Source organism: Hyaena hyaena, unplaced genomic scaffold (genome assembly GCF_003009895.1).
Source record: "Hyaena hyaena isolate Hyena2069 unplaced genomic scaffold, ASM300989v1 scaffold_120, whole genome shotgun sequence".
NCBI classification, from domain to species: domain Eukaryota; kingdom Metazoa; phylum Chordata; class Mammalia; order Carnivora; family Hyaenidae; genus Hyaena; species Hyaena hyaena.
In genome coordinates, this window is record NW_024080752.1 from 318310 (window position 1) to 333110 (window position 14801).

General features: G+C 43.0%; 1 protein-coding gene across 1 annotated transcript in view; it reads left to right on the top strand.

Moving 5' to 3' along the window:
* ONECUT1 (one cut homeobox 1) overlaps positions 1-12131 on the top strand; it is a 37740-nt gene extending 25609 nt beyond the window's left edge. The window contains exon 2 of the mRNA XM_039237141.1: positions 11839-12131. Coding sequence (XP_039093072.1) covers positions 11839-12131 — 293 coding nt within the window. The remainder of the gene's footprint in view (positions 1-11838) is intronic.
* The last annotated feature ends 2670 nt before the right edge of the window (positions 12132-14801 follow it).

Consider the following 14801-nt stretch of genomic DNA (forward strand, 5'->3'; position numbering starts at 1 on the left):
GACATCTGCCTCCAGGGCATAGTGGGTTGGAGGTCTCCCACCCAATCAGCTGTGTGCCCATAGGCAAGTCACCCAACCTCTCTTTGTTTCTTCATCTATAGAGAAAGAAGTAATACCCATTTCTGCCTTGCTTGAGTTTTGTGGGGATCATATGGGAAGGTTCAATGGTGATGTTGTAAACACTGTAAAGCAAGATACAGGGGTGAATTATAGGGATAATTTCTGGCTGGGAATGTCTGTTTGCAGGTTTCTGTGAGTCCTTCCATGTGCATGCCCAGAAGAGTTTGCACTGGTGCTCTGGCTACCCGCAAACTCACAGACATAAGCAAAGCTAGCTTGTGGCCAGCAGGGCATATTGGCTCCAACTCCCTCTGCTGGGCATCACAGTTTCTGGACAATGTGTGCAGGAGTTCGCTTCCTGTGCAAAGGCTGCCCGTGACCACATCAGTTAGAACTCCCTGAAATTGCTTTTTAAATTACACCCTACGCATTGTGCCATGCCCTCTAACTTAGCTATATCATTCTAAAAACAACTGGGAACCTGGCTTATAAAAATATGCGTAGTCTAGCAAAGTAACTCAAGGCAAGGCAGATGATGTTATGACCCAGTACTCCTGCTGGAGTGTGAGCTATAATCCGGAAGCTGTTGTGGCCCCTACTCCATCTGTTTGAGCTCTGCACTGTGGGTATTGGCCTAGTCAAATGGGCTTGGAAACCTGCCATAGTTTCCCTTTTTATTTTTTTATTTTTTAAATGTTTATTTTTGAGAGAGAGAGTGCAAGTGGGGAAGGGCAAAAGAGAGGGGGACAGAAGATCTGAAGCAGGCTCTGCCCTAATAGCTTACAACACAAAATGAGGCTCAAACTCACAAACAATGAGATCATGATCAGAGCCAAAGTCGGCTGCTTGACCAACTGAGCCACCCAGGCACCCCAATATTTCCCCTTTTTATATCTCTCCCAACTGCTATCTTCTTTTACTGAAAGCTGTTTTGTTTGCATTCTTGGCTCCTCCACAGAGTCTGCTTTGAAAAGCAGCTTCAGCTGTCAAGAGAGGGTCCTTGGGGGCTCAGTAGATATGAGGAGGTGACCCCTGGTTGTCCTTGCCACAGTTTAGAAGAGGCTGGCGGGGAGTGATAACAAAGGACTCACCCTATGTGCGTGCCCAGCTACTTCTTTTGTGAATAATTTTATTAAGATATAATTTATATACCATACAATTCACCCATTTAAAATGTATAATTCAGTGGTGTTAGTATACTCAGAGCTGTGCAACTATCACCACAACCAGTTTTAGAAACTTTTCATCACCTCCCGAAAAAAGAAACCCTGTACCCATGAGGAGTTACTGGCATTTCCTGCCACCACCCACTCAGCTATAGGTAACCACCAACCTACTTTCCGTCCCTGTGGCTTTGCCTTTTCTGGCCCAGCTGCTTTTTTACCCTTTCTTTTCTCCCCTGAAGCCCCAAGCTACCCTGAGCAGAGTGTGCAGGGATGTGTCTGGCAAGCCCTTCAGGAATATGGGTAGAAGTTTGAGGTGTGCTTTTACCTCAACAGTGTACCCCACCTGACTCTGGAGGCACTGGAGCCGCAAAGGAACTGAGGGCCTTAGTAGCTGCCTGTACTCTTCTCCAAACTGAGGCCTGACCTCCCCTGAAAGACATGGGGCATCACAAGCTTACCTGCTCAAGAATACCTGGCCCTGGGGTGCCTGGGTGGCTTAGTCAGTTAAGCGTCCGATGTCAACTCAGGTCATGATCTCACAGTTTGTGAGTTTGAGCCCTGCATCAGACTCTGTGCTGACAACTCAGAGCCTGGAGCCTGCTTCAGATTCTGTGTCTCCCTCTCTCTGCCCCTCCCCTAATCACACTGTCTTTCTCTGTCTCTCAAAAATAAATAAATGTTAAAAAAAAAAAAAAATACTCAGCCCTGCAGGTTGCAGATTTTGGCTCCAGCACTGACCTTCAGGGCAAAAACACTGGGTCTCTAGCAGGCCCCTATTAAAATGCCACACTGTCCTGAGATAGCAAGGCAATTTCATGGTGCCCTGGAAATCTCAGCTTTCCCCTTTACTTCTCTCTGACCCATCTCCTATGGGATCCTGTTAGGACGTCAGACACTTGGGCAGTTGTTTGGAGGGAGAAAATACTTTGCCATAGCGCAGGGTAGGCATACCGGCCTCCTTCAATCCATTACATTCAGACTACCAAATGAATCTGATTTGAATTCCCTCCCCCCCCCAACCTGGTTCTTTCACCCTGCCTCTCTGCGGTTCTCCATCCAGACATCAAGGCTAAAACTGCCCTCCCCACAGGGTAAGTCCCTAAATTTCATTCAGCCTATCAACTGTGGTCCTCAAGGAGCCATTGCCGAGATTCAATAATGCCTCTAAAGTGAAGACACATGATTTGTTCCTCATTTGGCCCCATTCCCATCTTATTCTATCAGATAAGCATGACTGCTTAGAAATGAGCCCCCAGCCCTGATTTTTACTTGTCTGTATGTGCATCTATAGCTGCCAAAACACACATTCTCCATAGTTCTTCTTAGTGTAACTAAGGTAAGCTAGAATTTTCCTTTTTTAAAAAAATTTAGTTATTTTTGAGAGAGAGCAAGAGTACATGCACAAGAGGCAGAGAGAGAGAAAGAGAGAATCCCAAGCAGGCCCTGCACTGTCAGCACAGAGCCTGATACAGGGCTCAGTCTCATGAACTGTGAGATCATAACCTGAGCCAAGATCAAGAATCAGTCGCTTAACCTACTGAGACACCCCAGGTGTCCCAAGCTAGAATTTTCTGAAGGACCCTTACGAAGTATGTCTAAGAATAACACAACTTATGAAGCAATTTTTGGGTCCTATCTGATAATATTGTTTACTGTACATGTAGGTCATGTTCCCCTTCCTACCTCATTGGAAGGTGCTCCACCCCAAAGATCTTCTCTCCTTAATCCCCCTGGCCATTTCTGCCTGCCAGGAGTGAGATGGAGGTAGTAGTGTACATGGATGGTCTAACAAAAGAGAGGGCGTGGACTGGGAAGAATGCCCAGCTATCCCTAGTGTGAACAGTTCAACGCTCAAACGTGTCCGGGTGCCCATTAATGACGTAGAAACCAATAGTCCTGAACAAGGCCTGATCTGCCTGCTGCTTCCCTCTAGAGTGATGTGGAAAGCTGTTAACACACATCAAGTCATAGAGTTGTGTCTTGAAGGGACTGTAAGTTATTAGTCCAGTCCCTTCATTATACAGTTAAGGAACCTGGACCCAGCTTGGTTTAGTGATTGAACCCAGACATTCGACTAATTAATGACAGAGTCAGAACCAGAGCCCAAAGCTTCTGACGACTAGTGCAATGCTTTTTATAAAACCTTCCTCCCCCATATATTGAGAATATGGAGTACACTCTGACTACACCTAGACCCACGGTGCACCCTCAGGAAGCATACGTTGAAACATACACAAGAAGGTAGCCTTATTCCAAAACACAATTCCATCCTATGTGAAGCAGCCAACTCTGGGACAAATTATCAAGAAAGTCAGGAAGCAAGTTAAATAAATTGTCCTGCAGTTTTCATGAAAACATAGCAGCTCAGTAAAAATATAAACTGCAATGGTTTAATGACTCAGAGTCCTGGGTGGGCAAATACTTAACTGTTCTCAATGTCTGTGGTCCTGGTTGCTGTAAATATTTTAACCTCCAGAGCTCATAAACTTTAAAAGTCAAAGCAACTATGAGGAATGTGGGTTTTTGTTTATCACCATCACTCAGATGAATGCAGATCTGGATTATTTGCAGAACTGACTGGTGAGCCCGCAGAGCCATTACTTCCTGTTTTTGAGAAGCTATAAGGTGAAAGATGTGCAACAAAGTCAACATAGTGGCTATATATTCTAAAAGACAAAGTAAGCTTACACTGGAAATTTTTTAACTGAGGTGATAATTGACTTTGGAAACCAGGAGAGACACTGCAGTCATGCATTCACTGACTCACAGGGCTTTTGCATCCACAGGGGCCTTGAAACATAGTCTGCTCATTTAAAGAAAGCAGAAAAAAAGATCAAGTGATGTGTCCAGGTTTATGCCACAGCCTAGAATCAGAGCGAATATCCCAGCCTACGATGTAAATTCAATATTTATACTTGTATCATGACTGAAGAAGAAAATTAATTTGCACACACCTGGAATACTCCCTTAATGGTTTATAGTTTTTAAAATAATCACTTCGATGTATATTATCTTATTTAGTGCTTATTTTAATCCTATGATGAAAGAAGGCCATTGTTCTCTGTTTTGCAGCTGGGTAAACTAAGGCTCAAAGAAAGAGAGGGACTTGCCCAAGATTACACCTCTATTATTGGTCACAGAGCTGGGACTTGAGCTGTGTCCTGAGCCCACGTTCATCTACAAAGTTGTCTTATAAATCTATCTGGCTTTATAAATGTCTCCTGGCCCGTATGTCTGTGCCCACATGTTCCTAGACAAATTTTTGGCAGGCTTTTGCATAACTCAGTCAGCACTTTAGATGCTGTAAAGTCCTTTCTGTCATTAAATCAGGAAACTGGATTCAACTTGATGAAAGAATGCTTGGCTGACAGCAGATTCTAGAATGTTACTGTCTATTATGCTTTATAGAGTCATGTTCTAAGACAGGGTCTCTTATACCCTGGTGGTGAAGGGCTAGTTGCTTGTTTCTAATTTCCGTCTGTCCTGGAATAAGAGTTTTGGTAATATAACAAAAAATGTATTACTAGGACAATAATAAGACACTTGAATGCTGCAGCAATACCAAACTGCTGTAAAAATTTCTAATTGCTTATTCTCAGTTTTCTGTACTGACCTTGCTGCAGGTCAGTAACAGTTCACAGACCAGTATGGGTCTGCCAACCACATTTTGAGAAACACTGTTCTAAGCAATGCCATTCCTGAGAGAAATTCCCTGAACAAAGAGCTCTTTTATCAAAGAAGCTTGGAAGACACCATTAAGTATCAGTGCACATTAGTATATCAAATTTGGGGAGACCCCCAAGCATCAGTGCACATTAACATATAAAGGCTCTGAGAAGTCCTACATATAAACAGCTTTTTTAATCCTTAATTAACTTAATATTTCCCATACTGATCTCAAAACTCATTATTATTGGATACCTCTCAACATCCTGCAGAATTCATATTTCTGGAAATACAGTTGGCTCAGTCTTGCCAGTTATGGGCAAAGCACAGGTCCCAGGCATGCCTGAAATGAAAGCCTATGTCTTTTACCTATATCCTCATGTGCTGCCTTTTAAAAATAAAAAATAATTCTTTACGATCTTTTATTCTTGTGGTACACAAAGTCATGCTCTGCCTTTTACCATCTTTAATGCCTACTTCTGCCTCCCACTTAGTACTCACTGTAGGTGACCTTGCCCATAGAGAAGATCAAAGTCTCTTGGGGTAGCCCCCACTACACTTTGCCACATCATCCTGCAAATATATCAGCTGCCCACCTTCATAAAGGTGACTCACGACAGGTCGTCTTCTCTTCAACTACCTTCCATGAACAATAAGTATACTCTTCCCTTTAATCCAGTTCTATGATAAATACTTCTCTATTTTTAATGGAATATGTATGGCTAAACAAGAAGTATAACTTTCACATAAAACACATGCTGTGGTGCTCCCTGAGCAGCACTATCTCTTGCCATGCCTCATCTCACTCCTCTCCTCTTGCTCCCTACTTTGCACACTGTGTGGACTCTCATGACCTCCAGCTGGTAGTTTCCTACCTTATAATGGGTAATCTCTACCTTGGAATGTATCCCATGGAAGTCCCAAAGAATTGCTCTCATTCATATTCTCTTAACAGTTCTAACAGTTGTAGTTCTAACAATCTTCTAGAAGCATGATTTTACTTCTGTGGGTTGTTCCTCCCAGCCTCTTAGTTAAGGTCACCCAGTGACCCTCAACAAGTTCTAGTCCACTCTTCAGTCTACTGATATCTCTGCATTCTTATTCAGCACCTCCAACTTCTGCACAGAGTTCTCTCCAGATATACCACATTTCTTGAGTCACAGCCGCCCCCCTACAATACTTACCCTTTTAGCCAGGCACTATGCCAGGATGCCCTGGAAGTACAGAATGAGTCAGCAGTGCCTTCCTCCTGGAGAATCTCTCTTCCCCGGTTCTGACATTGTGACATCTGTAAGGCTTGAGAGTTCAGGGCAGAAACTTCCAAACTGCATTTCCCCAACATTAGTGTGAGACGTTAATATACAGAGTTCTAGGGTTAAATACATTTGGGAAACATAATTACATTTGCTAACACATACCGTGAATTTTGAGGAAGAAGTTATATATAGTAGGTTTTTCCAAATGTGATGGACCTGCAAACTATCTTTTCCAGGAACCCATTGGAAATAGTATCATTTCTCCGACACCATTGGGAAAATGCTGGTTTGGGGGGGCCCCTGGGTGGCTCAGTCAGTTAAGCGTCCAACTTCCACTCAGGTCATGATCTCACAGTCCATGAGTTCGAGCCAGGCATCAGGCTCTGTATTGACAGCTCAGAGCCTGGGGCCTGCTTCACATTGTGTGTTTCCCTCTCTCTCTGCTCCTCCCCCATTCATGCTCTATCTCTCCCTGTCTCTCAAAAATAAATAAACTTTAAAAATATAAAAATAATAATAAAGAAAGTGCTGGTTTGGAAATAGCTATAGCCCACTGGTCCTACCAAATGCCAAGGACCAGATTGAAGTCATTCAAATATACAAACTGGTTAGGTGGAAAATGAATATCTCTGTGATTTCCCTTAGCTCTGCCTTCTGAATGATAAATAAGTTGAGTCTACACCTGATGCTCAATTACTTACTTTTCCGTAGGTGTGTTCCGTGTAATTTGTCATCTAGAGCCCTAATGCCTTCCCAGTCTACAGTCCTAGCCCACACCTCCCTGCTGAGCTCCAGGCTCCATATTTCCTGATGTCTTCTGGACAACCACATGTTGGAGATTTTTAACAGAATGTCCAACAAGCACTTCAAATGCAGCTTGTCCCACATAGAAGTGATTACTGCACTTGTAAAGGTCATTTCTCCATCTGCATTCCCTAATGGCCTCATTGCTATCTTCCAATCAGAAACGTGGGAGATGTTCCAAACTCCACCCTCCCAGCCAAGTTGTCACTGGGTCCTCTTGATTCTACCTTCTAAGAAGCTCTTAAATTTGGTCTCTGTACTCTAGCCTCAACTGTCATTGTCTAATTTGGGGTCCTCAGTATAGTGGTTTTCTTAGGTCAGGTTTTCTGGGAAACAGACAACTGGGCTTCTGAGTCTTGCATGTAGGCACGCTATTGGAGAGAGCTATGGAGAATAACTCCCACTGGGGGAGTGGAGGAAGAAAGACCAGGCTGAAGAAGTTGAACTTCGATATAGTTGCAAGAATAGCCTCAACCAATCCTTGGGGTGCTCTGGAACTGGGTAACCCTTCAGAATTGTCCCAACTTGATGCAAGGGGTTGGGGAAGGAGGTCCTTAAACCAACACATTCTCACTCTCTTCATCCTCCATCCTTCACACCCCCATCCCCTACCTTCCTCACTGCCCACTGGATGTAGAAAGCCTCCCACCCCACTCCCAGGGTAGCATAACCTTTGGCCAAGGGCAATACCCAGAATGGCCCTCAGCTGAGAGCCAACAGCCACCAACTTTTCTAGCAGGTGGAAGGTGAATGTCTTACTCTAAATGGCATCAGGGTGGCACACCCCAGCATCCTTTTCTCTATTCTTGCTGCTTGTTGGTTTTTCCCTCACAACACCACCAGAACGGTTTTTTCTAAACCCAAATTTAATCACACTACACCCTTTCTCAAATCATTCAGTATCTCCTCCTTACCAACAAGATAATTCAGTTCTGATCTCTGCCTACCTGTGAAACCTGGCCTTCCACAGCTTTCCTCCTTTTATGTGCTCGTGCCCCCACTAACCCCAATCTACTAATGTTTATCAATCCTACATGAGTGCTGCTCCCCCTACTGGGCATGCCTTTGTCCTACTTCTTTCTAACAAATTCCTATTCATCCTTTCCAGCCCAGTGTAAGCACCCCTTCTTTTTGATGCCTCCTTTAATATCCCCAAGGAGAAGTAATATCCTGTATACTCTTTTTATACTCACAGTTATTTGCTTCTGTGACCATAAGAGTGACCTCCTTAAGAACAAGGCCTGTGTTGTATTCATTTTTTTTAATGTTTATTTACTTTTGAAGAGAGAAGGAGCAGAGAGAGAGAGGGACAGAGGATCCAAAGCAGGCTCTGTGCTGTCAGAGAGAGCCCAATGTGGAGCTTGAACTCATAGACCTCGAGATCGTGACCTGAACCAAAATCAGAAACTTAACCGACTGAGACACTCAGGCACCCCTGTTGTATTCATTTTTGAAGGCAAATGAATGAATCAGTCAGCCATGTGCATCAGTATTGTGTAAAGCTGGGTCTACATGGGCTGATTCAAACTAACTAGAATTGCCTTCAGTCTAGTCAGCTGTTTTTTCAGAGACTTAATCTAGTTGCCCAGTGACGGCTATAGGTGCCTCTGGGGGCAGGGATTCTATTTGGGGAATCTCAGCTGGTTCACTGTATGTGGCTCAATGCTCTGAGGGATGGGGCATTTAGTACATACTTCCCATTATGTTAATATTGCCTCTCATGTTGAGAAGGGGTGGAGCCAGTAACCTTCAGGCGATGTTATGAAAAGTACCATATGGCCTGACTAGCTAAAACTGTCTCTTTTATGACTGAGCTATTCCCTCATGTTTTTTTCTGAAATTCTCACCATCATATTTCCCTATGATTGGAATTGGACAAGTGGTCCTTTGGTTGGGGTGAATGGATGCTAGGGCCTGAGGAAGCTAATTCATCTGGAGAAGAGAATTTCTGTGTCTATTTATTTTTTAGTCGTTTCAAAATTTCTATATTTTGTGTATATTTTATTAAAAGCATACTATTGTAGAATAACACATATATACATAATTTATAAATAAGTAATATTAGAAAGTGTACACTCAAAAAAAAACATTTTTTATTAAGTAGCACATGGTTACAACATTTTAAAGACTCCTTGATTGGACTCCAAAGATTGGAGTCTTCTTCAGCCTTCACCCTTTAACTTTGCAGCTGATCTGATTGCTGAGCTAATTTGTGCTAAGGCCTTAGGAAAACCCTGAAATCCAGGAGTTGAAGCAATTAGAAATGACAGGTACGGGCAGGCAGGGGAGCAGGGCCGTGTGTGGAGAGCACAGAGACTGCATCTGTCTAAATCTAATAAGCCATCTGGTAAGAAACTGAGAACCTGGAATAAAAAGAGGCAGGAGGTGGAGCAGGAACCACTGAGGAAGGCAGCCATCAGGAGGTATAAGGAGACATGAAAGAGTAAGAGCATTTCAGGCAGAGACAGAGACCAGGATGTGGTCACGTGTTGAGAGAGTGAACTTGTGGAGGTTCTGGGCTTGGAGGGGAGCCTGGAACATGCCAGAAGCAGGTACATCCTCCCGCTGCACACCCCACTAAGTGTGTTGGAAGTGACAGTGGCCTTGATGTGCTGATGTGGGCAGCTGAGGTTCAAGCAGCCACCCTACCACCTGCCTGGGTGCAGTGGTTGCCGTCAGCCTCCTCGTCCTCTGGGTTATAGGCTGCACTTGTACCTTACTGCTCAGCGTCGCCAGGCCCGTGCTTCTGAATCTGGTGCATGCATCACTGCACCTGCAAAACCTCAAGAACAAGATTGAGAATGGGATTGAGAGTATTGGTCTCCAGTGGACTCCAATTGGGCTGCTACTAGAGGTGCTGGGACAAGAGCAGGACACGATCCTAGGGGCCTGGGATCTATACACAGACATGGAGAATGCCCCTACCAACTCTGACCTGGAATCAGGGACCCAGAGCCCTTGTCCACAGCCCTAAAAATAGAGCCCCCCTTCAAATTCAAAAAGCAGGACATCTGTGAGCATACCCCCAGGTTCAAAATTGGGATATCCCTCCTACCCAGTCCCAATTGCCTCAGAGACCAGACTCTTCCCCAGCTCTGAACTTGGAGTTTGGAGACCAGAACATCCATGGCCATCCTCAAACCTGGATCCAGGGATAGTCTCCTACCCCTAATCTGGGACCCACCCATCGCCCATTCTCAGCCCCAAAGCCAGGATCTGGGACCAAGGCCTTCTCTTGAACCTTGGACTAAGGCTTTTCCAAACCCCACCCCAGCTTTGAACCCAGGTCAGAGCATTGCTAATCTTGAACCTGAGGCTCAAGTATTCCCAGCCCCCATCAAGACAGAGGATTCAAGCATCCTGACTGCCATTGAACTCTTGGTTCCAGATGATCCCCACACTGGCCAATCCAACCTGACTCTCTCCAGCTCTGCTTAGAGATTCTATGCCTCCTTTCCAAAGTCCCACAGTGATAAGGACCAAGGGGTGGGGTAGGGTGGGGGTAGCCTTAACCCAGAATGAGGCATCTCTATCAGGGTTACTGCAGCCATATAGGCTGTTGCATTGCTCAAGCCAAAAAGGAAAAAAAGAAGGAGAGGAGAGGAGAGGAGAGGGAAGAATAAAAGAGTCGTAGCCTCTGTATCAACCAGGAAGATACCCCATCTGCCTCTCACTGTGACTGGAGCTCATGTCAGAGTAGAACCAGCCAGAAATGAAGAAAGCACTGGCAGCCCCACAGTGTCTATGTAGGGGGCTGAGAGGCAGCATTCCGATTGGAGTCAGCACACAGGAGCCTTCTTAAGTTGCATTAGCATAACTAGAGCATCATTTTTATATAGATTGTACAGTTATTTGGGGATGGCTATAGGGATTGATTGATGATGGATATTAGGAGTGGGTGGAGCATGTTGTTTGCAGTGTAGCCCTTAGTGCCTCTTTGGCAGGTGGAAGCTAGTGAGCCATGTTAGCCCTCAAAAAGGAAGTATGGCACCTGAGGTGAGGAGAAACCCTGATCCAACACCAAACCCCAGGGGGCCCAAAGGCCACATTGGGATGATACACCAGAATAGTTCTAGGAGCCAATAAGCATGATACCTGATCCAGAACCAAAAGGCATGAGCAGGAAATAGGCCTTCAGAGTGGGAGATGAGGTAGGGAAAGAAGGGGACTCCAACAGTAAAAAGGAGGCACAGAGAGACCACAAAAGGGAACATGACTAATATGACAGGTTTACCCCCAATTGTAAGGAAACAGGCTTCACAGCTCCCAAAGTCCTGGTTCCACTAAATCTGTAGAAAATTGTTTGATGGGCATGGAGGTCTTACATACAGAGTTGCCTCAGAAACAAAAAAGGTCAGAAGGATAGCAAATGCATTTCCTTTTCCTATTGTTTTCAGACTCTCTCGGGCTCTTAGTACCACATCTAGGTGGTAAGACTTTGCATTTGTAAAGCATTTCAGTTAACATAAACTTCTGCACATTACTATTTCATATATCCTTACCACAACACAGCAAGGTAAGTTTTTTGCAGATGCTAATATAAAAATTCAAGCAGCAGATTTGTTTTATCAGAACAATACAGAAAATACATTCTGCAGATGAGGAATCTGAGGCCCTGGTGGTGTTAATTGATTTCCCACTTACCACGGACAAGGAGTAGATGCTTATAAAGCCAGGACCCACACCCAGGACTCACAGAACCCCACCTCCTAATTCTCTATCCTTAATGTTACGCTTTCCTCCCAGCCCACCCTGGTGCTAAAATTAGCGGTCAGCAGCCAAAAAGCTGTCCGTGAGGAATGGGAAACAGATGTGATTGGTGCTGCCTTTCTCCTCTTGAATCTCCCAGGCAAGTTTGTTCTAACATCCGCTGTGTTCTGTTGCAGCATGCAAAAGGAAAGAACAAGAACATGGGAAGGATAGAGGCAACACACCCAAAAAGCCCAGGTTGGTCTTCACAGATGTCCAGCGTCGAACTCTACATGCAATATTCAAGGAAAATAAGCGTCCGTCCAAAGAATTGCAAATCACTATTTCCCAGCAGCTGGGGTTGGAGCTGAGCACCGTCAGCAATTTCTTCATGAACGCGAGGAGGAGGAGTCTGGACAAGTGGCAGGACGAGGGCAGCTCCAATTCAGGCAACTCATCTTCTTCATCAAGCACTTGTACCAAAGCATGAAGGAACACCCACAAACTAAACCTCGGTGGAAAAGCTTTAAGTAAAAAAATTTTTAAAAGACCAGGACCTCAAGATAGCAGGTTTATACTTAGAAATATTTGAAGGAAAAAAAAGTGTTATTTATAGTCCAAAGAAACCAAAGACTTAGCTCACCTGCATCTATCTGACTTTGTTCGGAGACACACACTTCAGCGGGGCAACGACTTGGCAAGAAAAAATATGGGCAGGAAAGCACCACTGGATCTCACACCTTCAATCCATAATCATTCTCGCTGTGCTTGGCTGTTTCGTGGTTTGGAGCATAGTGATTTTGAGCCATTGAGTGGACATCTTTTAAGATCAGACTTTCTCATCTGTTCCACCATGCCACGAAGGTGTATGCTGTCTCAGTACTGTGTGTGGGTACGTGAGTGCATACACACACACACACACACACACACACACACACACATACACATGCGCACGCACACACACACACACACACATACCACCAGTGGTTAGGGACTTAGGCAGGGCTGGTCTTCAGGAAGGGTTGTGCTATAGGAGTGCACCCAACATAGTGTGGGGTTGTCTGAGTTCATTGGATAGGAGTGTGATTTCACTCATCTAGCCTAGCGTTTGAACCTGCCAGGCCCGCAACCTAAATGCAGATTCAAACCCAGCAAAGAAAATTTGAATGGCACCTAAACCAGTGCATTCTCTTTGTTTGTTAAGGAATGTTCAGATATTTTTTAAGAAATGAAACAAGAGTCCATCCATTTAAAAAAAAATCACCTAGGTACCAAAGAACACAATATTATAGTGCAGGTATTTTATTGCAATGATTTTAATAACCAAAGCTATTTTTACACAAGATACTATGTAAAGTTATACGTATGAACTGATCTAGCTGTAATACACATGCCACATAGAATCATGACTATTATTTATGACTCTTGAAGCATTTGAAATATTAGTTTTCAGAACTGGCAAGAAAGAATGTAGCTTCAGGGAAGCAATTAATATCATAACAGAGAGGTCAATGTAGTGTACTTGTACATCCAGATGGCACACTCCCTTTGGGGATCCATAAATGATACTTAAGTCGACATATAGACATGATGCCATGAGCTATTCACAGCTGAGAAAACCTGGGGATTCTTCCAAAGTAGGACCCCATTTATAAATTAGAAAATTAAGTTTAACAGAGCAAATAATTAAATTAGAAAATTTGTTCAAAATAATGCTTTTTTAGTAGAAGACCAAAGAATAAAGGATATCATACTTAGATTAATTTGACTTAAAGTTGCTTTATGCATTTGACACCAAGTACTTTTTAAAATATTTTATGAACACACAAAGTGACCAGACCAACATTATTATTAAAATGAACTATCCAGTATTTGTAATCAAATTGATTTTATTGCCAGTCTCAAACATATTATGACTTGAACACAATAAAAATAACAGAGGCAACTGAGAAGTGGTAGAACTCCATAGAAAAAAAAAACAGAGTTCTAGCGGAAGATAAGACTTTGGGTTCTTTTGGCATGAAGGTATTTATTTCACTAAGCATAGCCTCCAAAGTATACTACATTCTTTCTTGCTACTGCATTAAGCTGGAAATTTTCTAAAAGAGAGTCCACTCTCTAACAGGGACAAATTAAACACTAGACTTGAGCTTCCAAATACAAAATTTTCAATTTCTGTTTTTCCAAATCACATAACTAGAGCTGGAGAAACCAAGGGGGAAGAAAAAAACGAATACAGTTGTACTAGCAGTACCCAAGTAAATCACTTGCTTCCCAGAAAAATTCTCTCTGAATTCCATTGAATTGTAACTCAAGCAAATATTGCCTTTTGTAATATTTATTAGGTAATTATTAGGTATTAGTAGGTAAACAATTGGGTACTCTTGGTTAATTAGCACATCTAATTAGAAATATAAAATGAAATGTTATAGGGAAAAATACTGAACCATTTTGACACAAAACCTAACTCCTTAAGGTCAAGTCTCAGCGTCTTGTCTAAGTCTAGAAGAGACAGGCACGTGGAGAGATGAAACTAAATCAACAAGCCCTCTAGGTCTCCTTCATGTCTGCTGTAGAATGAGATAAGCAAACCAACATATACTTCTCCTTTAATGAAATAGCGCATTTGCCTTGACACATTTTGTCTTAGTATTTTTTTAATCTCACACCAGACTCCAGATTAAAATTTCCCTTCTAAATATGGCACAATTACAATTCAACTATTAAAAGAGACCATTTCATTGGCCACCCTTAGAGATTTTGCTTAACATATGATCTTGTCAATGACATAAATCAAAAGGAAAAAACTAACTTTTTCACTCTCTCCGGGAATGGTGGGGGCCAAGGTTACAGCTATATAATATATTTATAATTCAGGAGGGAGGAAAGCCTTATTTATTTAAAACATTAGAATATTAAATGCCGGGAAATTCAAGCTGTGTCTACACACAATCTTACCAAATTCAGCTCCCCAGAAAAAACAAAAGTTGAATTTGAACACTATGGTTTTTGCTTCATTTTTGCTATATAACCCCTTTAAATTAATCCAATTGCATTTGACATTTCAACCAATTGTTTTGGTGCTGTGTAGACACAGTCTCAGAGAATATTACTACATTTCTAATACTCCCATCATAATGCTTTTTTGAAAAAAAGTCCA